The 27,920-nt window shown below is 39.1% G+C and overlaps 1 protein-coding gene across 1 annotated transcript; it reads left to right on the forward strand.

Moving 5' to 3' along the window:
* The first annotated feature begins 463 nt into the window (after positions 1-463).
* Positions 464-27,920, forward strand: LYPLAL1 (lysophospholipase like 1). Its single transcript, XM_063391062.1, has 5 exons — positions 464-1,395; positions 5,582-5,681; positions 16,541-16,710; positions 26,960-27,075; positions 27,662-27,920. Exons 1-5 carry the CDS (start codon positions 987-989, stop codon positions 27,899-27,901), a joined length of 1,035 nt encoding a protein of 344 aa, XP_063247132.1. The 5' UTR covers positions 464-986; the 3' UTR covers positions 27,902-27,920.

Genomic DNA, 27,920 nt, shown 5'->3' on the forward strand with positions numbered 1-27,920 from the left:
AGGTTACCTAAAAGTGCAAAAGTCAGCTCCTACTCCTTACACCCCTATGGCAATTCAGCAGAGACTAGCAAGCATGTTAGGACAGCTTTGCTTAGACATGGATTAAGGTCATGGACAGGCTCCCAGGTGTCTGCGGCACCTCTGTCCCGGTGCTCCTCGCAGGTCCCTCACTCTCGGGAGCGCCTCGAAGGAGCCCCCAGTGCCATTGCCTCCCTCGGCTCCCCTGCAGCCAGGCCTTGCTCTGAAGGGCTGCTCCTGCTGATCTGCAGCCCGGCACCTCCCCGCACACGTGTGTCAGTGTTATAAATGCCAATACGATATTCCAATTAAAATAATAATTTGGTTTATTAATAACAGATCAAATCACGGAATTTCGATAACCCACCAACAGCGGAGAAACTTGACAGAGTTTTCCCAGGAAATGCCAAGGGTGAACCGTGAGATACAGGGTCTGGCAGCCTGCTATCTCCCCCAAGGGTTCACAAATTTGCCCAGTTCAGGGCTTGGTTTTTATACACTTTATTCTCCCCCTGGCAATATTTCCCCGTATTTCCCATTGTTTCCCGACCAGCTATACAAATTCGGGAGTTTCCCCAGTCCAGCAGAAAAGAGTTCTTTTCTTAGTTCAAATGTTAATGTCCAATTTCTATAGGTCCTTATAGTTGATGAATGATCGAGATATCGATGATGTGGCTTGATGGTCTGTGAAGGTGGCACCCGAGGTGTGAGTTGCTGGTGCCAGCTTATCTGACAGGTCCCCTCCTGGTACTTGAGAAAGCTGCGGGCTTTCCCAGAAAAATCTTTTTGTTCTTTTCTGAATGGAGGCGCTGGCTGTCTCAGGGCGGTCAGTTTCACCATCTGCTGCAAAATCTCTTAAAACATAAACTTTTACCTGATATAACTTTATACAGTTTTATAATTTTCCAATTTACCATAATAACATGAATTAATCATTTCACGTTTATAACAGTCAGGAAAACCCACAAATGCCAGAGGTTCATGTCCAGAACGGAGACAGAGGAGTCCTGCACTTTACTCGAATAAAGGGACAGAGTCCACTGGGGCCCACGCCCGCGGGGTTTTCCACGTGTGACACCAAAGGGCCGGACGGGTCCCTGTCACAAGGCACTTCTAAACACGGCCTCAACCAAATCAGTGCTGCCTGTGAACGAGCTTTGCTAACCCAGCGCAGCGTCTACAGCGAGGTGCCAGGAGAGCCGCGGGAGCCCAGCAGAGGCGCGGGGCGGAGACAGGGCGGCTGCGGGCCGGAACCGGCAGGGCCGGCCCGGAGGAGGCGGGGAGCGCTGGGCATGGCGGCGCCCGCAGCGCTGCAGCGGAGCGTGGTGTCCCCCGCGGGCCGGCACACCGCCTCCCTCATCTTCCTGCACGGCTCAGGTGCCTGCTTTCCCCCGCTTCTCTCCCCGCTGCCGTGCGGACGGGGCGCTCCGGGGAGCGGGTGCAGCGGGCAGGGTCGGTGCTGCGGGAGGGGGCGGCGGGGCGGGCTGGGCGCGGCGGCCGCCGGCGCTGGGGAAGGGCTTTGGGGTGACCCTGAGCCCGTCCCTGCGGCTCGGCCCTCCTCGGGCCGGAAAGGGGAGGCGGGGGCGGCACAGCCTCCGCGGGTGCCCGGAGAGGCTCCCACAGGGACAGCGCCGGCTCACACCGGGCCGGCTTCCTTGAGAACACGCGCGATCCAGGGAATGACAGAACGTGCACGCTCAGTGGGAAGGGGCGCGTCAGGATCATCACAGGCCAGCTCCTGACCCCGCACAGGACACCCCGAGAGTCACACCGTGTGCCTGACAGCAGTGTCCAAAGGCTGCTTGGACTCTGTCCGGCTGCCCTGCTGCTGTGACCACTTCCCTGGGGAGCCTGTTCCAGTGGCCAGCCTCCCTCTGGGTGAAAAGCCTTTTCCTGATACCCGACCCTACACTTCACACCGTTTCCTCGAGTGCTCTTACTCCCCAAATTGCCTCTCTCAGAGGGATTGCCCCATTCAGAGGGTGACTCACAGTTAAAGTGGTTCTTGCTGTTTTGGAATCGGCATGAGAGTCCTGTTGGCACCCTTTAAAAGGCAGTGTTCATTCACGACTTGTGATTGTTCAGAAGGGCCCTGTCCGTGTCCAGGCTGGCTCCATTGCCCCCGTCTGCAGAGGGGAGTTACCTGCATCTGTGACTGGAGGGGAGCGTGTGTTTTGGTGGGTTTAATTCCTTAAAAGGTGTTTCTAATGAGCTAAATAACAACAACAAGGTCCACGTGACATTAAAAAAGAAAAGAAAACCCAGTAATCTTAGGTCTGTACTAGATCAAGGCCTTGAGAATCAATACTACTGAGCTGCCCATGTGCATATGGCAACATTTTCAACACTTTCCCTTTCCTTTGCTTACTTTTGCTTTTAGCTGGTGCTTCTCTTTAGTTTAACAAAGATATTAATAATGTCCCCTTAATAAATGAGTTTCATTTTAATAATCTAGTTTGATTTTGCTTTTTAAAAACTCTGTGAGTAAAAGAATGAAAGTGAAAGAGTTTATGTGTTCAGCTCTTTTGTTAATGCTAATGCTTTAATGCTTGAGGAAATAGTTTTCTCTAATGTTGGAGGAGTAAGGGAAGATTATGGTTAGAGGTTGATTCCACATGTGGTTAAAGTACTCTACAATTTTTCTTTTTTTTTTTTTTTTTTTTTTAATATGATTTTGTTCATAATGTTTGTAATGGGGTGGTTTTATTTGGTTTCTAGCAGTTCCACAGAAGAGAATCTAAACCAGAAGTCACCTGCTGTTGCTGTGGGCTGGCCTGTAAACCTGAGTTGTAAACCTTTGTACAGCACTTGTGATGGGAAGTGGCAGTCAAATGGCATGAATCCATTTTGTTCATAATGCTTAATGTAGACAAACAGTAATAAGTGCAGAATATAAATGCAAAATGGTATAGAAAAATATTAGAACTGGGACTGTACATCACATTTAGGTGGAAGTTCCATTTGGTAGCTTGGCAGGGAAGGCAAATGGACTTAGCAAGTATGTAATAGCTTTTTAGGCTGAGGATTACAACTTAGCATGTTGTAACAAGCACAGAATCATAGGCTGGAAAAGACCTTTTAGAACATCGAGTCCAACCATTTACCAAACACTGCCAAGTCCACCACTAAACCGTGTCCTTAAGTGCCACATCTACACATCTTTTAAATACCTCCAGGGATGGTGACTCAGTGACTTTCCTGGGCAGCCTGTTCCAGTGCTTGAAAGCCCTTTTGGTGAATCAATTTTTCCTAATGTTCAGTCTGCATGTTACATGTTTAAATTTAACTGCACAGAAAGAAAACTTGGAAATGCAAATTGTATTTGAAAGGAAAGTCATATTTTACTTGAGGAGGGAGAAGATGATATAGCTACCATCAGTCTTTTTCAGTTTGTAAACTGACTCAAAGCAGAATCACCCATCACTTGCTTCTTTTTGTAGTGTTCAGCACATATAATGCTAAAATTTCAGAAGACCCTGAAAGACAAGCATTTCAGGAGGTTGGTTGGCTTTTGTTCGATGTCACAAGTCTCCTTTCCTCCCTCTCCTCCCTCCAGGTTCTGTTCCTAGCAAATCAAAATACATTATCCGAGCATACAAGTGCTCACGTTTGAGTGGCATTTGGATCATGACAGTTCTTGACTCACAGAAGGTCATAGTTAAATTTTCTCTTACTGGGTTTTCTGTGACCTTTTCATGGACAAATTGTCTTCAATAACAGTAAATGTTCCTGCAGATCTTTGAGAAGTTTAAGAGGTGGGAATAAATAATAGAATAATGATTTATCCTACATCATTAAGGACTTTGTAAAGACCTAAGTCCCAATTCTGTAATCGTTCAGATAGTTGGTTTACTTAACTAAGGGTTCCTTCTGTGCAAGTATTTGCAAGGCCTAGACCTTGGCTTTCTAACTGAAAAAACGCAGTGTATAGGAAAACAAAAGTTAGTTGGAGCCTCCCTAAGATACATTGTTTATAAGTGAGGTGACAACAGCCTTGAGGAAACCCTTGCATGTTAAAGAATGTCTGTGAAGAATCAGGGATGTGTTTGGACTTCAGACCACAGTACTTGCATAAGCAATGTGCTTGTGGGGGTGTGTTCTGAAGCATCCAGTCAAGGAGGTAACTTTGGTTTTACTGTTTAACTTAGCAGAGGGTAAGATTTGTATCAGTTTTGCAACACTGTTTTCTATTTGTCAAGTGAGTGTTTAGCTCGGAGAACAGTTAGTTCTAGTCTTGCTGATTGTGTTTACCAGGAAATAAATTGCTGGGTTTGAATCCTTCTTGCCTTCTGTTTTAATTTTGAAGATACATTAATTATGTTTGTAAATAGAACCACTGAATTTTTTTGAGTGCTTAAGAGCAGATTTTCTCCATTGGGGAATTACAATAATTTTGACAATGAATTGACATATTCATGTGGCATTGTTCAGGTGAGCCCATGTAGTGTGCCAGTAAACCTGGCTGAGGACAGTGGTATTTTTTTCTTTTGGTTTGACCATTTTTTTAAAAAGAATAGGGTGAGTTCTGAAGTCAAACCAAACAACTTTAGCTGAAGTAATAGAGAATATAATCAATTTGAGTTGATAATATATGGGAACTTCAAGCAAGAAGTCCTGTGGCATGAGTGGCAGTAGTGAAATTCCAGTTTGCTGAGCCTCCGTTCAATTTTTTAGGTTGAACATCCTTCCTACTGTAAACTATATTTCTTGATGGACCAGTTTCCTTAGGCTTGAAGTACTGTGTTACACTGAGGACTTGTGTGTGCCTGCTCTTCACAGGGGTGGCAGTGAAGTTATGGCTGCAGATACCATTGGTGCAAAGACAAGCTGGAGACACTGCCTGGTGTATATATGTATATTTGTTTAAAAGGAGCAGATATTATCTACAGGATTCATCCTGTTCATAGCACTTCAGTCTGCAGGGGTTTTGGCCAAAGGCTGTGTGTGTAGGACTAGGAAAAAAAACAGATTGGGAGTGGATCTCAACTAGTTTTCAAACAGAGCTATGTGGTTAAGGTTTCTTTAAGAGTCTGCTAGATATTTTAACTGAACCTATCTCTTTACAAATTGTCTTTTTCCCTTAAAGCCTATGTGCAATGTTAGCATCATTAAATGTGAAGATCTTTTTTACTGGGTTCTGAAGTGGGTTAACATAAAATTCTCTAGTAAAAGTAATTAACTTTTCTAAGGGGAGCAACAGTTATTTTACCTCACTTTTTAAGATTTTCATCAAAATTTTTGTTTATCACTTAAGAGCAAATATGGTAAACTGCAAGTAAGAGATAAGGCCGTGTGTCTGCTTGGGAGATTCTTAAGTCATTGGATGTAGTAAAGTATTGATTAAATTTATGTTGTGGGATCTCTTAAGTAGTCTTTTTCTAGGAAGTTTTGAGTCCATTGGAAAGGTGACTGAAATTGTTCTAGAAAGTTCTTTTTTAGCATTTTAGTGTATTAACTTCATAATTTGAAATTAAGTCAATCTGAAGTATATTTGACATTGTATAATTTTCTTGCTAAATGCTGAATGCACAGAATGATTCTTGTATTCTTCTCTGTGATACAGGTGATACTGGCCAAGGAGCAAGAGCATGGATAAAACAAATTTTGAATCAAGACATGGCATTCCAACATATAAAAGTAATTTACCCAACAGCTCCTGCCAGGTACCATTTAATATATTGTAACTGTAGGGTCAAGTTCCTGTGTTCCAGTGCTATAAAATACAGTTCTGGATATTGGTACAGATTGTCTTAGCAATTCTTTCTTCTTTCTCAAGTATATGCTTTTTGACAAAACTGAAGCTCAAGCATGTGTTTTGTCCAGACACTGTGATTTTAAGTGGTTAAGACTCTAAATGGTTCCCAGAAGTCACAGCCTCTAGTTGAAATTTGGGTATTGTCCTCATAGTAGCTTTCCATTTCCTTCATATAAATAAAAGGTGATCCTGCAATGTGTGTTGTAGTGGCATTAGAGAGTCACAATCCAGATCACAATCATACCCATAGTAACTCCCATATATTAACTATTAAAATATTGTGTTGTGTTTAATGCCAGGTTTCAGTACTAAATGGTGATCAGTTTTCTTGGCAAGTAGGATATCAAAGATCCTCAGCTCCTGGAGAGAGGACTGGGAATTCAAAAATGCACATTACTTCTTGTTTGAATCCTGGCCCAACTATTTCAAAGAGAATTGAGTTCAACGTTTGCTGTAAGCTCAAGTCTTGCTATTAAATGACACTGTGTGTTCGGTGGTAGATGGAAGTACAGATAATGTTTTTTTTCTGTAGGAATTTGAAATTTTATGCAGTCAAACCTAGAGGCTAAAAGTTGGACAGCTACCCCCATGCTTTTTTAATATTTTTAATATTATCCAAAGATAATATTAAATATGGAATATATAATTAATTACATCTATTATGTATGTAACATATATTAAATATACAATACTGAATTTCAGAGGTATTTAATTTTTTCTTAATACATTTTTTAAGGTGTCTGTGGCCTTAAGTTAGGAAAATGTTTCATTGAAAGGTAGTGAGGTTGAGTTTCCTTCTGAATTGGTGCGTAAGTGCGGACGAATGCTGAACGGAAAAGGAAATTGTGACACAGACTTTTGAGGTACAGAGGTTTCAAAGTCAGAAAAAAGATTCTTGGACGGTATAAACAAGTATAGTAGCAGATTTTTTCTGGCACTCACTAGTACATGAAAAAAAAATCCTTTTCCTTGACCATGTCTTTCTTATGGTCTGCTTAGGCAGGAAAAAGCAACTGAGAGATTGCAGTGTGAATGTACTCACTGTGTTACAGAAAAATCAAGCCCGTGAGTGGAAGCCTTTGAAGCAGTGTGTTCTGGGTTAGCAGGGAGTGAATCCCATTTTCTGTAAATAATGTGCTTGTTGCTTCACTGATGACAGGCTAAAGTGATGCTAAAGGTATCAGCAGCACATCACACATGCTGAGGGGCTCCACTGCTTCCCTACCAGCACAGCAGATGCTGGGGAAATGCAGGAGGAGTTGCTCCCCTGGGAAATGATTTTTCTCCCTACGTTATGTGCAGCCAGAGCACCTTGGACCACAGCTGCTGGGCCAGTGCTTCCCTTTTCCATCCCACTGCATTTCTGAGGTCCAGTCCTTTTCTTATTTGTTCTGGTTTCTTTGGGTAACTACAGATGTAAACAGTGTATGAATGATTAAGCAGCAAGATCTCCTGACTCGATTGAAGGAATTTGTTTTTATCTTACGACTTCAAATTTCAGTACTTTGGTAGACAGATGGGAAGATACTGTTGTTATTAAAATACATGAATAAACAGTTTATTTCACTCGCTTTTTTTTCTATTTTAAGTTGAGGTTACTCTTGTTCTTTTCAAGAGCAGGTAGAGTCATGCATGAGCTGATTCAGAAGTGGCTTTTAGCAAAACAGAAAAGTTGTATATGCAAAGAATATAAAATGCCCACATTGTTTATCTTCAACTGGCAAAGCACTCTTGTGTAGAGCCCTCTGTTGCTGATAAACAGCCCTAGCTGACACAGTAAAATAAAACAGATGCTCCTAAGCACTGTTTGCCTCTGTTTGCAGCAATGCTGAAGTTTGTGATGATACATGTCAGTGGTTGAAACCAAAACAACAAAGCATTTACAGACCTATTTCATATTGTTTTGGTATTCAAGAACAAACCACACCATGCCTTTTTGGAATGGTTTTGTAACAGTTGCCTTCCTCTCTCTCACAGAAAATAAAAGCAAGGCCTAGAACTTCCAAACTTGAACGCCAGACACTAAAGTAATTAAACTTGAATATACATGTTGACTTTATGTATGTGTATATTTATATGCATATATGTTTTGATAAGAGTTCAAAAAGTTTCTGGCAGCAGGGGAGGAATTCAGCATCCTTGTTAATGACACCTATAGCTGAGTGGTTATGGGCTTACAGATCTGCTGAGAAGATTCTGAAACCAGCTTCTTTGCTCATGTAGAGGCTGAGGAATGTGCTGGCTGAAAGTCAGGCTGCTGAGAGAGAGCCTCTGTGGGTCTCTAACCTGCCACTGCACTGTCGGTGCAAATCTTGCCTGCAGGTTCTTGGGCTGATGATGAAATCAAAGAAAAGCTTGAAGCTTGGCAACACCCTCCTAGGATTGGCTAATGTGCTCTTCTGGCAAAATACTGTCAATATGGATGTACTTCATACTCTGAGCTCCTGTCTTTTCCAGGATAATTGCACATGCACATTGAATATTCTTTGTCAAAGTAGTTATGCCAGTAAAAGCAGGTTTGTTGATATAACTGCAAAGCTGGGGACTTTGGCAGGATAAACTGCAGGTCAGGAATACCTCCTCACATTTTTGATGGAAATTATTCTACTGATAGATCCATCAATATGGTCTTATACATCCTTCACATCTGTTCAACAGAGTTTTGAAAAGCAGTGGAATTCACATTTTTCAACACAACATTGATTTTTTTTTTGTTTGGTTTTTTTTGTGAAGGATGAATTTGGGTTATACTTATGTTTTGTTTAGATTTTATCCCAGGTGCTGAAACGTGCATATTTTTAATTTGTACAACGTCAGAGGTTCAGACATATTTTGATTCAAGGGTCAAGATATTTGAAAATTATTTTGGAAAACTAGTCCAGCACATAATCAGGAAGAATTCTGAAATATGTTCTTTGGCTTCACTAGCATTGATTTCGGCAAACACTAGAGAAGATGATGGGTAAAAGCAATGGAATGTTACTGAACTACATTTTATGAAACTGTACTCTATAGGCCTCTGTAAAAAGTTGCACTTCTTTTTTTAAAAAAGGTTTACTTTTCTTTAATAATATTTGTGATATTCAGGGTTTGTACAGAGAGCAATCACCTGATGCCCCCTCAATAGTCAGTTTGCAGCATTTTGTCTCTCTTATCCCCCATCACATTGGAAAGAGCAGTGAGTCTCATATTTGGTTGTTTCCTGAGCAAAAATAGCAGAATGTGGATAGTGAAATTGACAGTTAAAAAAAGAAAAACTTGCAAAATTACTAAGTAAACTGCATATGGTAAAAAGCATGCTTAGACAAAAATGGAAAAAATATATGGATTCAAAGGCTTAATGTGATGTAGTGAAAGTGCTGACACCTGAATTTGGAATATGTTTGGAAATTATTAGTTACTAGTACATTTACCTAGGGTATGCAAATTCTGCTTTACAAATTAAAAGTTTTACACATTGCTTAGAGGTTTAGGGTTTTTTTTCTGAAATATAGTCTACTAGTATACTTAAAATGAGTAAAGAACTTGTTTTGACTGTATCTAGCCTTCTGTCAAGATTGGTGCTTCTGCACATAGATTAAACTTGTTAAACACAACAGAACTCTATTTTCACTCCATTCCATTGTGATGCTAATATATATCTTTAAAAAAAAAACAAGCTCATATTGGAGCCCTAGTAGCTGATGCAATCCCTAAAGCCACGTCTACACTCATAGTTTTAAGGGAAAGGGTTTCCTTTTTGCCTTTTTATTTGGGTCAAGATGCCTACAACTTTAAATAGTGTTTCAGCTGCTACAACTGTGACTTAAACATTAGGTTTCTATTGAGTTTCTAAATCAGAACTGAATACCACCCAATTTAAACTTTTTTTTTTTTTTAATAGAAAGTGATAGTTTAAATTGGCATTGCAGGAGCTAACGTGGTAAATTTAAAACCATTTAGGCTCTGCTTGTTTTAATACATATACCTTGCCTTCTATAATTCCCTGAAAAAATCTAGGCCAAAGATTCTTTGTGTTGTCTTACATTCCATTCTGACAGTCCTTCTCTTTTGCTAGTCAGAAAATCAGCTTTAAATACTACTTTGGCTATTTTATGGATCGTTTTGACATTCACTCAACAAACCTTTCTGTGGGATGTATGTGTCTGTGCAGAACTTGTTGTCTGGGGTGGGAGGCTGCAATTTATTCTAATTTCCATTATCTTTATGTGGCTGGTAAGGACTAAAAGGCCCACTACTCCATCTTTTCACCTAAATTCTCATCTTTGCTCAGCTCATGGGTGGAAATGAGCTTCATCTCACCATAGTCCCCATCTGGCTCTCTCACAAAACCACCAGACAGTTTGGCACCACTCGGCTCCACTGGCAGCCTCTGCCTGTGAGAGGCCTTGGATTGGAAAAGCAGCAGGGATACTGCAGCTCGGACTCGAGATGGATTGGAGGGGAACATGCACAGTGCCTATCATACTGTTTTTGGCTCAAGCAAATGTTATTAATCCTTGACTTTTGTAAGCCCTAACCTCATTCATAAATTTAACACAAAGGAGTCTTTTTTAAAGGTGGGAGCTTGAGGGAGAAATGGGAAATGTTTGGGTTAGTATCATGGGGGGTTCTTTCATCTCCTTTAAGTAGAAATTCAACGTGTTCTGCATAATAATGCTTGAAGTATGCTTGGATAAACTTTGTATTTTCCTTTTATTTCTGCTCTGGAATTAGGTGAGAAAAACTGTTTATGTCTAATGCTTACATCAGATGCTAAATGGCACGTGAGATGCACTAAACACTTGGCAGAGATAACTGTAGTCATGCTTGGGGGAAACAAATTAGAAGACTATGGAAATAATTTTGGATTTCCAGTCACTTTTACTACATTGTGGTCTTAGGGATCCTTTTGTTTTTCTTCTCTCAACCCTTTTCCAGTACAGAAGAATTGGTGACAGTGGTTTTTATGTCACTCTTCCAGCAAGCACTTGTGGATTTCTAAGTTATGTGCCATTCTGTGCTCTTGCTTTACAGTCTTTTCAAGGGCTTCTGTGCTTAACTAGTGTCATTCATCCATCCTCAGTGTTGTTTGCCACCAGCTTGTGAAAGATGCCACTTTGAATCCCAGAGTGCCTTTCAGACCCCATAATAGAGAACTGATGCAGGCTGGACCCTGTTTTGCCTCTTTCCACTTTCTTTCAGTAAATTTTTAAGGCAGCCACTATGGGTTGCTGAGGAACTGGAAATGTGTATTAAAAGTCTTTTATGGTCTTTTCAACCATAAAATTATTGCTGTTCTCTGATTAGTACCAATCCCCAGAATTTACACCACCCTCTGCAATAAAAATCCCCCAAACAACAAAACCAACCCAGCAAACCAATGGAAACAAAGAAACAGAAACAAACTCAATTTCTCCCACTGAGTTTTATGCCAGAATCAATTGCAGCTCCCTTTATCTTGAATGAATAAGATTTGTCTCAAGTAACAAAAGCTGTCAGCATAGTATTTCTTCAGGTAACTGTTCTGTACCAGTTCAGTCAGCTCTCATTTCAGACAATGTACATCCAGAACAACTCTATCAAAAGCATTTGCATGTGGTTGAGTGAACAGGCACAGCCTTTTCTGGAGAACAGCCAAAACTGGTCCAAAATTGGGCCTCATGACTCTTGCCTTCCTTTTGGTAATTTTTTTTAAGTATAGTTCTAAATTAAAGCTGCTTGAATTTTGGACACTTTATATGCTCTTTAACCACACCACAAAGCTTCATTGTTAAGATATGTTGACCTTCAGTTTTAACACAAGATGTACCTTGGACTAGAGTTTCTGATTTATACTTGTTATTTGACTAGCTGGAGTCTCTGCTTTCCTCCCCATTTCTTTTAAAATTTGCTTTCTGCTTCAAGCAGTGGGAATTAAAATGCATATTTTGGACCTAAATTTTCTATTGAAGTGTAGTACTGAAATTCAGGAGTGACATTGTGCTATGAGAAAATTTGGGATTAGGGAGTAATTTGCTTTCATCAAAAAACCTGCCATCAGCTTTAAAAGAGTCAAGACTTGCTTCTAAACCACTCAATATTTTGGATTGGAATGGATTTTTCAAGGTCATGTAGTTTAACCCCTCCAACAATGAGCAGAGGCATCTTCAACAAGATCATGTTGCTTGGAATCCTACCCAGCCTGTCCTTGAATGTTTCCAGGGGTGGGGCATCTACCACCTCTGTGCAATATGTGTTGCTATTTCAGCACCCTTATTGTAAAAACCAGTCTTCCTTATGTCTTGTCTAAATCCAACCACTTTAAATTGAAAATCATTCCTCTTGTCTTGTTGCAACAGGTCCCACTAAAAATTGTGTTCCCATCTTTCTTATAGGCCCTTTTAAGTACTGGAAGGCTTCAATAAGGTCTCCCTGGAGCCTCATCTCCTCCAGGCTGAATAAACCCAACTCTCTCAGCCTTTTTTTTGTGGGGAGAGGTGAACTGATCATTTTTGTGGCCCTCCTCTGGATCTGCTCCAACAGGTCCATGTCTTTCCTGTTCTGAGGATTCCAGGACTGGATGTAATTCTCCAGCTAGAGTCTCACCAGAGCAATATGAAACTACTGTGGTAGTGTGCCCTGTAGATTTTTTCAGAGCCGTGCACAGTCTTCTGAAAGACAACATTGCAATTTGAGAGGCCCTACCTCCTAACTTAGAGGTGGTGAGATTGGGGAGCAAGAAAATCCCAGTATTTCAGTAATTTTGTGTCTTTCTTTGTCTTTATTTCAATCTTAAAGCCCAGCCTCACTGTAAGTTTCCAGTTCTGTCTGACATTTTGGGAAGTTCTGTCTGGAAGCCTGGAAGCCAGCACCAGTGCTCTGGGTTTATGTGTCTGCTGATGCAGGGTGATCACAGTGCTGAGCGTGAAAGCAGTGATACAATTGTGCATCAGGAGAAAGAGCTGGGGGAAGAACATTTGCCATTTATCAATGTGCTGTCTTCTACTCTTACTTAAAGCAGCTTGAACTGCTGGCTTGTCTTCTAACTAAAAATGTTGGATGGGGACAGTGATTTATTGGATAATGAACAAAACCACCTGTCGTTTTATGTGAATCACTATGCTAATGGCATCATTTTGGAGATGGAATTTGCCGTGGTTTGAGATCTGAATTTGAACCTTGTGTAGCATCATTGGGTTGCTCTCCACTTCTGTTAAGATAATTTCAGACGAGCTGGCACAATTCTAAACATGAGTAAGAAGGTCTAGAAGATAGTCATGCTTCAGAAAGGTGGAAATAGATGGTGTTGCTGCTACCTGCTTTCATCATGTTTTCTTCATTACTACAGAGCTCAGATTAGCAGAAGTTAATCTATCTTGAGTTTGTCAAATCTCTAATATTTATTGCTTTGAAACTTTGTAGTGAAATCAACAGTGAAAATTACTTCTGAGATGGAAAGGATGATAAGTACTTACCAGGATATTACAGGATATATTTTCCTTTTAAGACATTGAAGTATTGTGTAGGATCTTTTTGAGACTGCACCCTCATGCAAGAGGTGTATTGGTCTACAACAACACTCTTATAAATAGGAGCTATAAAGTAATCAGAAAACATGATTTAAAGTGATTTGGGGATGTTGGGAAGCATTTTAATCTTCCTAATGCCTGTAGTTTCTTAAATAATGTTTGATATTAGCCATGTTTCCTTTGCTGTCCATTCTCCTAACTTTTAAATGTTAAGAGAGAAATTTGTACAAATTGAACTTTCTTTCAGCTGTCTCTTGAAAATGGATACAAGTTTGGAATCTGGATCTAGCCAGAGAGAGGATTCTTGATTCTTGTTTTCTTTTATGGATTTGAATCTTTTATGTGCTCCAGAACAAGCAAAACATACTCACGCGCATCCCTTAAAACCAAAGAAAAAATGCCCACCCAACTTGGGAGACTCGATATTTTCATTCTCACTTTCAACAGCACACAGTATTAGAGACACAGAACTGTATTTCTAGTATCATTTTTAAAAGAGAATAAAAAAAGTGAAGCACAGATCGACTAATGGTATGAATTTAATTAAAATTAAAAAAGAAAAGAAAAAATCCAAACTCAAAGCGATTATCTGGTCTAACACTGTCCCTAACTGACCATGTTGATCTTATTGGATGGAGTTTCCACTCCACTCTGTATTTTCTTTTGCTTTTGCAGATTTCAATCCAGCTTCTCATGTCACTGTAACACAGGGATTTTTTTTTGTGGTTTAATTGTATGAAAGAATTTGGTGCTGTATTCTTGGAGCTGTACAGATGGTTCCATGCCAAACATATTTGTTTACCGTGGTAATGTCTGAGTTGTAGTGTGCCAGCTAATAAAGGGATTATTTAAGGAAAAAGGTGAATGACTAAAACAGATGTGCCAGTTGGGTGAACCATTAAAAGAATCTTACTTCTCAGCTTTATGTAAAGGTTATTTTTAATGCATTTCTGAGAAATCAAGAGTGCTTGCAGGGATGTTTTTGAGGCAGCTGAAAACCACGTTTCTGTTTTCTTGGGGGTCTTTCCTTGGGCTTTAAAGGCATTGATCTTTCATCTGTTTTACTAAGAATTTGCAAAGACAGCAGGTAGAAGTCCTGAGTTTCAACATCTGATCAAGTATTATAATCTCATGATGAATTTTGACCTGTTTTAAATGTCATGATTTATCATTTATTTATGGGGAAACGTTTTAATATTTATGGAATGTAAATGACTGTAATGCAGTATATGTATGTATCTTTATTCCATATAAATCCTAGAGGTCAACCCACTGTAATAACAAATCCAGGTCAACCTGCTGTAGTAATGCTAAAACCTTTCACATCTTTTCTTACACAAATATTAGGTACTCTGACTTTACTAGAAAGTGAAGCACTCTGGCTGCTAATCATTTTAACCAAGATTGATGTAAAAGTGTTTGAGAGAAGCTAAAATCATGGATTAAACGCTGTTTGCCCAGATATTTAGTCTGTTGTACATCACATTGTCCAAGTGACTTCCAGAAACTCTATTGATTCTGCTCTTCATAGATTTGACTGGAATGTCTCCTCTTAGAAACTGACTTTTTTGAATTACATATTAGATATTTGATTAGGTGTTGATCAGTTCACTTGGGAAGAATCCTGGAGACAGAATTCTAAAGAGAAGACAATAAAAAAAGGAAAAGCTTTTTATACTATTTTTTAAACATAGCTTTATGTTGCTTGGTATACAAGATATTTCCACTGAATTTCCTTTAATTTTGGAGTTAACTTTTTAATAGGCAAGTAAGGACTACCTTGAAAACTAATAGCTCAATTTTTAAAATTCTGGTGTTTAATTATATGGTTTGTTTTGAATTTAGGAAATGAGAGGTTACTTAAGGCACTTGACCACATATTGTATGGCACTTTCAATAATGGTACATTTTAGGTACCCTGAAGCTCTGCTGGAAAAGATGAACCTGTAGTGTTTCTGTTTGTACCTATCTGTTGCTGTTTGTTGCCTCTTTCAGTATATTTTTTTTACCAACTGTTAAGTCATGGACTTTTTTTTTTGTGTTCATGACAACAGGCAGAAGAAAACCTGTGTTCTCTCATTTTTGCTTTTATGATCGAATAGTGCAAATAGTATTATCTTGAACATTCATCCTAGTGGCAGTACTGGTTTAGAAATAGCTGTTTACATATGTGAAGCCTCTCTGGTGTTAATAAAGGCAGAATTTGTTTCTTCATTAAGAAAGACTGAATTAGTGGCTTTCTCATTTTAGGTTAGTTGTGGTTTTGTTTAATCCTAGTATTGAAAAAATTCCAGAGACATCACAGAAGTCAATTTTAGCACTTTCAGTGTTCCCATCCAGAAATGTATCAAAAGCTGTCTGTTCTGTGGACGATGATTGTAATCTGATCTAAGCTTAAGTAAAAATGAAGAATTTGCCCTGGTTGAACATAGCAAATAAGGATTTCAAGGGGCTTTGTTTTAGATGATCGATCTCATAGCAGTATGTCTTGTAATATATTGTAGAGCCATTGCAAGGCAATTAGATCACCTTTCTTGGGATTTCAGGGCTCTATTAATCATCTATTTAAAACCAAAGAAAAGGCTTCTTTGAATTGCAGTTTTCTTGATTATCTAAGGTTTGGGCAGCCTGTTGAACCACTTAAAATAACATTCCAACAACACAGTATTATGGTGGGAGGTATCATATCTCTTGTCTGTGCCCCAGTCCAGTAAGCACATGGCATTTCTTTCTGTTATGTTTATGAGATACCTGCCCCATTAAGATGAGGATGGCTGTATTTATTTGACAAAAAGAAAAACTAGCAAGTTTTTTTTTTTGATATCTAGAGGTTCATAGTACCCATCCCCTGTCAGTTTTGTCAAGAAGTAGGTAATTGAATTCTACGGAGTTAGCTCCTGCAAAGCTGTCTTTTTTAGAAGTTGCTTCAGCATGTCATATTCCAGCACGGATTTCAACCCTAACTTTGTTTAGGATTAAGAACCTCTTGACAGGCTTAGGATTTAAAATGTTTAGCTGACCTAACCAACCTTAACATTGAACTGGCTGAAGATTACATTTTACATAACTTCCAAATGTTGGCTTCATTCTTAAAGGACCATGACTTCAATGCAAGGAAATGCAATGTGACTGGATGTAAATGGAGTTATACCTCAAAGAGATTTATTCTCTCCTATGCTGGAAATATGCTGATTTTTTTTTAATTTATTATATATGCTTAAGGCTTTTGATCCTGTCCTTGGTTAATCATTTGTTTTCTTTCTTTCCACCACTCCAGGCCATATACACCTATGAAGGGAGCCTTTTCCAATGTGTGGTTTGACAGGTATAAGATCTGTAATGACTGTCCTGAGCACATTGAAAGCATTGATTCTATGTGCCGGGGCCTTACAGACCTGATCAATGATGAGGTGAAGAACGGCATTGCCAAGAACAGGATACTCATAGGTAAGACATTTATTTATAATGTGTTTGTCCTAATGGTTTTTTAATAGTTAAGAGATCGTTTTCTTTGAATTTACTCTATCCTTAAGGCTCATGAGCATGGCTTGAAACTGCTGAACAGCCTTTTCAGTAGCCAGTCCTCAGCAATATTGAATCCTTATTTAAACCCATATCAGGTGAGGAATGTGGCTAAATGTAAGCAGTATCCTCAAAATGCAAAACTGCTTTTATTGTCCATAGTAATTTGTAATCATTACTTAAAATGCAGTGGGGAGTGATTTCTTTGAGAAGTACATAGTTTTACTATTTCCCTTAAGCCCTTTTCAAGGATGAAAAAGTACACTTTCCAAAAATGACGTGCATTTTGGAGAATGGAGATGTAGCATATAAATAATCCTGAACTTTTCCTTAGTGCTCTAATCATTCTGGGTTAAATTAATTCATGCAGGAAAAATGTGCATGTCACGTAGCACTAAAGGTTAACACTTGATAACAAATGAAGTATTAGCTGTAATAGTTCATATATGTCTATCTTTATTTCTCGTTCCACAAATTTCCAGTAACTTTCACAGTACTTTAGTGAAATAGGTGGTAGGATATTGAGGCACAGGAGTTGAGGGTGATGAAATAGCCTATGGCAGAGACGGAATGAGAATTCACAAGTCCTTGGCTCCCTGTCCCATCTCTAGAACACAAACTATTTCCTTGGCTCCCTGTCCCATCTCTAGAACACAAACTATTTCAGGCTGGGAAAAAACTCTTAAAGTGGGATCTTATAAATTTATGTCCAACTGAGTCATGCTATCAAAATCTTGCATGGTGGAGCCACTACCATTCAGCCTGGTGTGTTTTCCTGGTCCAGCCCCATGTTGCTCTATGAAGGCCTGTACTTGCTTTCTCTCTCTGGCTCGTTGCCCTGGCTGCAGAGTGCATTGTTTTGGATGGCTGTCAACAGAGTCCCTTTGATCTGTCTTTCCTGTGTTGTTATACCTGCTGGCTTGGAAGCAGCTGGAGAAGTGCAGGTGCTTTGCTGTTGAGCATGCTGGGAGATGCTCTGTGTACAGATCCAGTGTGCTACTAGGCTGTTTTCCTTTCCTCTCTAGCCTTCAAAATTAGAAATAGCCAGACTGAGAAGTATGAAGGTTGTTTTCCAGAGTAAGGAAGTTGGCATGCACTGACTGTTTCATCTTGTAGATTCTTTGGAAGTCCCCGTCTCTGTGTGTTTGCATTCCTCACATATAAATCAGAAATAACTGTACTTGTTTTGTCACTCTTGAGAGCTCTGTTTCCCCACCTGACAGAGACTACAAGCATCCTCGTGATTCAGTCCAATATTTATGCAAGAAGCAAAATAAGGCAGCCCTGAGTTACTTCGTCCAAAGTACAGAAGGGGGCTCATGCAGATGCCTAAGAAACTTGGTAGTGGAAAATTGCATCACTTGCGGCCATGCAAGATTAGGTGTTCTTCCACAATAACTTTGTGCCTTTTCTGCACTGTTTTTGATGATTAACCAGTGTGTGGTGCAGTGAAGAATGAAGCTTAGAGATCCTCTAAGGTCTCTATGCATAAAGGTGACATTAATCGTCTTAGATAGAACTTTGTGCAGATAATTGCCCATCTTCTGGCATTCCTTCTTGCAGGAAGTTAGGACTCTTGTAAAGGCACTCCACAGATTGATAGCATTCAGCCTGGAGAACGGAAGGCTCTGGGGAGATCTTGCAGAGCCTTCCAATACCTAAAGGGGCCCAAAAGAAAACTGGGAAGGAACAAGGCCATGTAATGATAGGAAAAGGTGGAATGGCTTTAGAATGAAAGAGTGTAGGTTTAGATTAGATATTAGAAAGAAATTTGTCACTTTGAGGGTGGTGACACACTGGAACGGATTGTCCAGAGAAGTTGAGGATGTCCATCCCTGGAAGTGTTCAAGGCCAGGTTGGATGGGGCCCTGAGGAACCTGGTCTAGTGAAAGGACTGCCTGTCCTTAGCAGGTGGTTAGAACCAAATCTTTAGAGTTTCTTCCAACCCAAACATTTTGTGATTTTTTGATTAAACAAAAATATGAGGCCAAGTCCGTATGTCTGCACCAAACTGTAATGTCCACTCAAAAAGGAGAAATGTGTGGCCTGAAATTTTTCTGAGTTTTGGAGACTGGTGTACAGGAGACAATGGAAGGTTTGGTTACTTGCTTAGAATGTCAGATCACTTAGTTCTGTCAGATCATTTTAGATTTCTCTTTGAAAATATCAGGAATATCCATCTGGTACAAGAAGATGAGGCCTCAGATAACAGATGGTGTACAGACAGTGGGTTTGTCACTGCTGGTACCATGGAGTTGGAGGAGGCAGCCTTTGTGAGGTAGAGGGAAAAACAAGACATTTATAGCAGGGGAAACCAGGGTGAAATTTTGCTGTGAATTCATGGTGCGTTCAGTGCTGTTGCATCATGTTGGAGATCCATAATAGGAGTACTGGCACATATCTTATGGAAAACAGAGACAAAACAGTTGAGAAAAGCAACTGGAGAAATGGGAGTCTGTGAAGAACAGTGGGGGCCTCTTTGGGGAGGGGCACAGAAACCAGAGAGCAGAGCAGTCGTATGAAGGTACTTAGAGGGAATTAAGTGCTCCTTAAAGGGTTAAGGAGAATTGGTTTGAGTGACCATTTCATAGTATGTGGGAGTTTTAATGACTAGAAAGAAAACAAAATGACTACGAGGACCGTAACAAGATTGAAGGTTATGGTTTTATATGGAATAGAGGACTAGAAATTACAGGCTGAGGGTGAATGTCAGATATTGTTGGATGAGGGCAAGTGAGGTGTTAGGCAAGCAGGAAGGTGGGCAGCTGCTGACAGCTCAGAGGTGTGGGATAAGAAGGCAAGATCTGAGGGAGCACCGTGCAAAGGTGAGCAGAGAAAGGGAGCAGCAGTGGGCTCTCAAACATGGAAAATGAGAAGCCAAACACCTGGTATTCTCGGGGATGATTCCCCTTCTTGAGCCATTCAGACTTTCCACAAGGCTCAGGATAGTGGGAGAGTAAGAGTATTTTCTCTGAAAGAAATTATAGCCTGCATTGTTTGCTGTAATAGCTCTGAAATCCGTAGGTGGCTGCTTGTAGAGCAGAACTCTAAAGCTGAGGATGGAGTCCAGATTGTACAGTGCCACTCCTCTCTTCTTTATCAAGAAAAATGCTGGTGCAGCCTTGCTTTTAACAGCTGCTCTATGAATCTACTTCTAAAAAACTAAATTACTTAATTTACTGGATATAAAGGAAGTATTATTTTAAAACATCCGTATTAATTTTGTGACGTGGCTCATCTACCCATTCCTATCTCGTAATAGTTTCATGAGTTGCTTTCCTTTTAACACAAGTCTTTTGAAGCAAGTAGACTTCTGATTAAGCTTTATTTCCCCTGACCTTGCAGGAGGAAGGAAGGGAGACTAACACCAATATATAATTACTCAAAAAAATAATTATATCATCCCCAGTATTTGATAATAGTATTTAGTTTTTAGCCAGACATTCTTGTTGAGTTACTCTTACTGGTCTTCCTGGCTAAAGCACTCCTTGCAAATAGTCCTGTAAGTAGGTTTGTATTGACTTTGGAAATAAAAGAGTGTTATAAATTTAGTCAAATTTTTACACTTGGAGCTTTGATAATACCCGTTCTCTAAAAACAGGATGTATTTCTTCTTTATAAATGCCTCCATTCATTGCTAAATTGGCCAAACAAGCCACAGTTTAAAATGTGGGATGATAATTTCTTTTCTACCTAAAGCTAAGATGGCTTTCCAGGTGGCAGGTGGTTTTGTTTTTCGTTTTCATGTATTGATTGTTCTGTTGTTTTGGTTTTTTTAACTGCTTCCATAGTAATAGTGCAATGTAAAATAAGTCCACTTCAGTGAAAACTGTTAAAGATTTCAACGATCTTATTCAAGAATATGTTAGAAGCTCTTGAAAGAAATGGCCCTCTCATTTTTTGAGCATTTTGATAGGTCCCACTGTAGTCAACTACACTTTGGTGAAAGGCAGTCTTTTTGTTCTTTTTTTGTTCTTAATTTAGCACTGCTTTCCTGCTTTCACAGGTCACTTTTTGTGTAGTGCAGAAGTGCTGATCCAAGCGCATTGGTCTCTGCCACCTGTAGTCACTCGTGTAAGCAGCCAGTGAAAATAAACTTTCCCTAACAGTCCTGCAGATTTGACTAAATGCCAAAAAACACATGCATGATTCCTGACCCCTTGTGCTGTAACAATAACACGACACACACAACCACTTTTTTGTTTATTACTAGACTTCTTACATAGCTACTGAACCACGGTGGAACTAACATGAAAGCTCTGTGCTTCTTGTAAATATTAGCATTTCCTTCTCTCTCAGGGTGTGTGAGAATGGAGGGGGTGGAGAAATACCTTGGCTTTGACACCCCAGAGAGTGGATCCTATAAATATGTGAAGATAAAAACTTCCATCAATAAATCGTTAAAGTGTTGAGCAAACTATTTCACCCACAATCTTGGTATTTTATGTTTTTGGCTTCTAAGCCTTTTGCTGTCACTAATCCTATCTTGTATCTTCTGTCTTTATTAGGAAGACATTGTCTTCCATTCTGAGGTACTTACTGCCTTGTTCTTACAGAGTAATTTCGTGGATTTATTTTGCTGTTTGTCTCTGCAATTCAAATGAGATTTCTCTTTTCTCCCATTACGTGGCTTTGTGGTTTATCTAAATTGTGCCTGAGATGCTGGGCTCAGAGCAGTACAGTTAGTCCACCTGGCCCATAATACCTGCGACATTTTATTAATTTTCAGTGCATCAGTGTAAATTTGCTTTGCATTTGTACTTCTCAATAAATGTTCGCTCCTCTTGTTTTTGGGGTTTTTTTTGTATCTCAACTGACCATGTTTCTCTTTTGGATCTCTGGTACTCCAGCTCACACATCAGGAAGTAAAAAGAGACATTAACAAATGAATCTTTCTGTTTCCTTCATAAGTCTTTCAGTAGGAGGTACAATGCTAATTTTTACCAAGGGTAGTCCACTACTTGTACTTGTTTCCTAGCATTTGATGGTGTCAACATTAATGTATCTAAAGACTCTGAAGGGTGACACATTCTCAGTATGGCGAATGACAGGCTTAGCAAATGATAGTGAAGATCAGGAATAAATAAGGATCACAGCAGTAAACTCAAAAATAATTCAATCATGATATTGTCATCACATATAAGATAATGACTTTGGTAAGAAAATAATTAAGAAGTGAATCAAGTTCTGATCTTTTCAGCCTTACTAGGAACTGTTGAAAACATGTCCTTACTCATCTTTAGTAAGTACCTGAATTCAGTGTAAAATTAAATGGATGGATGGGCTTTTAGAATGCTTGGTAGTTGTGCAGACATGCCACTTGATACAATTAACCTGTCCTTTCTTCACAGTTGTGCCAACAGAATCATAGAAGAGCAAGACTTCACAACATTTGCTATTCTGTTGTCATGTGCCAGTGCAGGCTCAGCTCTACTTAGGCAAATCCTTACCATTACTTTTCTGACTTCTAAAAGATCTTTGCTAACAGAAGGGTCACAGCTCTGCAGAACAGCAAGCTGTTTGTGTGCTTCACTGCTCTTTGCTTTAGAGAGCTATTTTCCACTTTCCTTTCTGTGATTCAGTTTGGAGTCACAAATACTGTGAACATAAAGGATAGGTTGTTCTCTTCCTTGTTCCCATGTTGTGCAGTTATGCCGACTGTAAAATGACAGGTAAGTGTTGCAGCAGGGCAGTGCTGTCATCCTCTCAAGAAACAACCAAGCAAACACACTGGGTAAATGAAGCAAGGCATAGATTGGCAGAGTAACATCCTAATAAAAACTGAGTCGAGACTTTTCAAGGATTTTATTTTCCTTACAGTGCTAAAAATTACGACTCCTTAGGTACAGATGTTGGGTTCCCCTCTATTACCCGTAACAGTTGAAAATAAAAGTATAACTGGGCCTGGTTTTACTGTGAGTTGATACGTTAGAAACAATTGCACACTTGTTTTTACAAGAAAGTGGTAAAATTCATACCACTTAAATATGCATTTCAAAATGTGTTTTGACTGGTGAGAAAGTTGGGGAGCAAATTGATTCATGTTCCTAACAAGAGCAAGTGGCTGAGCCACTCAAAAGAAGTTGCCTTTGTTCTTGTAAAGACTCTCAAGTCTGTTGCTCTTGTAAAGACTAAGTAACAAACAGAATAACAAGACTATCAAAGGTGGAAACCCTTCATTGCAGTTCTACTGGTATGCAAGGTTTTTGTTTGATAAGTTTCATGAAGAGATTAAAAGGAGAAAAATCACTGCTGTGAGGAAATTCACTTGAGACCAAGTACATGTTTGAGCACTTACACAGGAGCAGTGTTCAGGGAGTTCTGTGGAGAAGGGAATTTGCTGTTGCTGTACAAATGCACTGGCATTTGTACTCTTTGCTGATATTCATTTGTGAACACTGTTAAATGTATATAATACTTCCATTCATTGATGAAAATGGAAGGTCAAAACAGAAAGTCAGCTTCTTTGCAGATGATGTATGGAACAAGGCTGTGCTGTTAGCGTTAATAGAAGGTAAATCACAAAGTCCCTGGGGAGAGGGGAAAGTAAACTGGAATGTAGCTTTAGGGAGAAATTCCTGATAACAAACTGATTAAAGCAACTCTAAGTTGAAATACTTAAAAAGGAGAAATTGAGAATGAAAAATGCTGTGAGAATGGAATGGAAAGGAGGAAAGAGTGTAATACAATACAATGTATTGTAATAATAACAGAACAGGCCAAGACAATTTCTAACTGTGCTGGTGTAGCCTTCTACAACAGAAGAGTGTTTGTCTTGTGCTGTGCTGGCACAGGCACTCTGTGCTGAGGATTCATTTCTTGCCACTTGGTTACCAAAGCTGACAAATGTGAAAATAAAAAGGAAAGGTGAAGAACTACTACTACAGAGAAACTAGTGAAGAAATACTGCTTAAAACAATCACCCCAAACTACACCCATACACCCAAGTCCAAATTCTAGTCTCATCAAAGTCTGCAGTTTAGCTTCTCCTGTTCCTTTTTTACTTCAAAATTTGTGCACTAGGTATGATTCATAACTATTTTTTTTTCCCATGGCTGTGATTTCTACTGTGGCAAGCAGCTTTAAGCACATGTTAAAGTTTTACTAAAAAGAGTGAAAAAGTGGTGTTTGTTGCTTCCTAGTTCAGTAATCACTATAACAAATGGACTAAGGCTTTTTACAGTTAGATCTGTATGATTCAGGATGCGCTTGGCAATGTCAAACCTGTGTGTGCTAGGGAGCTGGTTTTTCTGTAAAGAAGATTGAACACATAAAAGATTTTGGGAATTCAGGAATAGCTCACTGCAGCCACTAAAGTGATGCATGGGGGAGAAGGCAATTTTTAGCACTCTCTTATGTATACAGGACAGAAGATACAAAATAAACCTTTGTGCTGGATTGTAAAGTTAGTCTTTTCTGAAATGCAAACACAGACATTGTTAGACAAAGTACAAAGAAACAAATAAAGCTGAAGTTTGACAGTAGATAAATACTTGTTTTTCTGAGCCCCATATAATGTTCATCATGGACCAGATAATCATTTCAGACAAATACAAGTGGGAAGCAAGTTAATACTAATCAAGATCTTTGCAAAAGTGAGCTGGAGTTTTGTTTAAAAGGCTCTTAAAGCCATTTACAGTCTCTGAAAGCAATGTTTTATCAATGAAAAATGGCAACTGTGGTGAGGGTTTCTGTTTTATTCAAGCAGGAATAAATTCCATATGACAAATTCAGTTTCTGTTCACATTGTGTTACATCATCCTGTGCCTGAGATTACCTGAATTTAGTTACAGATTATATTCCAGAAAAGAATGTTTTAGTTTTAGTGAAGTATTGCATGAGAGTTTCCTTCTCATTCAAATTCTTTAATTTGGAAGTGCAATGACTGTGTGATTTCAGCAGATCTTTCTCAGCTATCAAGGTGAGTCACAAGCACCTTTTTTCTTCTTATTGCAGAGGGGTGTTACCTAAAAATCAGCACTACACTGAAGCAGATTTAAGGTCATAAATGCATCCTTGAGTGAACTTTCTCTGCAACTGGAAGTGTTTTACATAATTGAGTCATTTGTCTGTACTCCCCTATTAGTCTACACATAAACCTCCTTTATGAGTCAGGGAAGTTAACACAAAGAGTTCGGTGCTTTCCTGAACTGGCATCCTGAGCATTGTCGAGCTAACCCTGTTTAACGGTTGGGAAGCATTAATCACAGTTCTCATTAAAATAAGTATGAGGGGAAAACTGGAAGTGAACGTACTTTTAAATTTAAAACCTACTGGCAAACTCTGAACTTCTGTGCACAGACTTTGTGTGTCTTGGAATTAGGTTGTTCTCAAGTAGAGAAGTAGATTGGTGAGGACCTTGCAATGTTCTGCCCATCTAAGGATAAAAGAAATGTTGCTGTGTCATATTGATTTTGTCTTACACTCCTGACACGATCTGTTTAGCAATGCTGTACAGTTTATGTATTCTTCATGCTGAGATCATCTGTGTACATGTACTTTTGTGTTTTGTTTACGCTGTCATTTCATATATATGTTTTGTGTGATATCTGTATCTGCCTCTTATTTTTCCTTTATCAAAATTTTGAATACTTGTAGAATTTCTTGACTGAGAATGTCTTTTATGTGTTATGTCAAACATACACTTATACTGAAGTGGTTCTTGTAATTTAAAAAATAATCTGCATCTATAAATGCTTATTCAAGTTGTTATTTTTGAAGCATTTACCATATGGCATTTACTCAGAGGTGGTTGTGATATCAGGTGATAAAATTCAGGTATACCCATGCAAATCAAGTTCAAAGAGCCAGTCCTTTGTATTGCATTTTCTTGTAGTAGTATGAGCCACATAAAAGAAGCATTACCTAATATTCTTCTAAACAGAAGGTGACTGCATTGTCAAAGACTGCTGGTGAGTAATTGCAGACAGTGTGCCAGATTGTGACTAACTGGGTACAAAATTTTAAGATTAAATCATTTACAAACTAGTAATGACTTTTCAATGCAGCTTTTCTTCCTGTAATCTGAAATACTTAAAATGGACTTCATTGTATGTGTTGACAAAGCATTGTCTCTATTTATTTGTAAGCAAATGCAAAATGGTCTCTTAGAGTACAAGCGCTTCTTTTGGAGTTTGACAACATTCTTCAGAATGATCAAAAGGAAATGCAATAAGTGATTTCAGATTGTGCATGAGAAAATAAAGGAAACTTCACTCTAGTCATTATCTGGATACAGTCAATATAATGGCCTGTGTACTGTGTCCATGTGAAGTAATGTGGTAGTCTGGATTTCTTTCTTAATGAATAAGCATTTGTCATATAAAAATCATCCCTGAGGAATTATCTTCAGTAAGGAATTAGTGTGGTTGAAGAGACATATGGATCACAAAGGCCATTCATTAGAGATCCTGTTAGAACTCGGGGAGTACATTGCGTTTGTTCCCTATTTGTTATATATCCCAAAGTATAACAAAAATATCCTCAGTGCTAGTTTAATGGGAATGCTCACTGATGATATACAATAGAGATCTTTCTTGTGTGAATGCTGCTAGCCTAGGGGAGAAATAGCTTGAATACAAAAAGCAGTAAGAATTACCTGTTCACAGAGTTTTACTTCGTACATGTTAGAGAATGTATGGCCACAGTATTCAGCTACCTGGTTGGGACCATACACAAATGGCTTCTGAAGCAATAGCATTTTGGCTGTTCTTTTTTTATCCCCCTCAGTCTTCAGCACTGCTTTAGCTACCCAGTGTCTTAATTTCATCATGCTTTGATTTAAACCTCAAGCTATGCCACTTAAGGTTCAGGTTGGACGTCAGAAGGAATTCCTTCACAGGAAGGTTGTTAAACATTGGAATGGGCTGGCCAGGGAGGTGCTGGAGTCACTGTCCCTGGAGGTGTTCGAGAAATGACTGCATGTAGAACTTGGTGCAATGGTCTACTTGACAAGGTGGTGTTGGGTCATAGGTTGGGCTTGATGATCTTAGAGGTCTTTTCCAACCGAAGTGATTCTGTGGTCCTAAAAATCATTGTAACCTTTGTGATACTCAAAATGGGTTTTTTGTTGTATTATGTATAAAAGAAACAAGTCTGAAGATCATAAATTGTACATTGGTTTACAAAGACTTATGGAAAAAATCCAATCTCTGTTTCTTTTGTTGCATCCTAGGAGGCTTTTCAATGGGAGGTGGAATGGCAATGCATTTGGCATATAGGTTTCATCAGGATCTGGCAGGAGTCTTTGCCTTGTCTAGTTTTCTCAATAAAGACTCTGCTGTTTACCAGGTGAGTGTGTAGTAGATATTATAGAAAACTTGCTTAGCTGCATGGAAAACATGGTGATTCAAACTGAGTATACATGTTTATACATCTGAGGAAATTGATTCACATTAAAATTATGCCATTTGTGGGAAAAAGAGTATTAGCAAAGTGAGGTTCAAAGCTGTCTTTAAATAATGCTTTATTGTGCTTTCTTGCACAGACAGTACGGTGTTAAAGTGTAGAAGGAAATTAACAAATTAAATGTTTTTGTAGTTGTCCTTAATTGTTAAAGAGTCTGTGTAAGCATAACTATTCTTTGAAAATGTGTGATGCATTATAATACTCCTGAGCTCCATTTGCTGTCATGAATTTTTTCTGTTTATTTGGATAGGGGTATAGACCTTAAAGTAACCCTATCATTTGTCAAGAGTTATTGTGTTGTAATTCGAAGGGCATTTTTTTCCAGTATTTCCCTGTTTACTTCCATAGAGATAGTATGACATGACCCCCAAAATGTAGATCAGTAAGTGCAATAAGTTGTCACCATGTAATTGTAAATATTCTTTTAAAATTTTGGCACTATATCTGACAATGTCTTCTTTCCATCTAGGCTTTGAAAAGAAATGAAAGTGCTCTTCCAGAATTGTTTCAGTGCCATGGAACTTCTGATGAACTTGTTCTCTACTCATGGGGTGAAGAGACCAACAAGATGTTAAAGTCTCTGGGAGTATCAGCATCACTTCATACTTTTCCAAACCTCAATCATGAGCTCAGCAGAACTGAAATAGAAAAATTAAAATCCTGGATTGTAAAGAAATTGCCTGTTGAAGCACCAAAGGCAAATGAATAAACAAAGATCCAGCCTCATA

The sequence above is a fragment of the Prinia subflava genome, chromosome 2 (genome assembly GCF_021018805.1).
Source record: "Prinia subflava isolate CZ2003 ecotype Zambia chromosome 2, Cam_Psub_1.2, whole genome shotgun sequence".
In the NCBI taxonomy this organism is placed as follows: domain Eukaryota; kingdom Metazoa; phylum Chordata; class Aves; order Passeriformes; family Cisticolidae; genus Prinia; species Prinia subflava.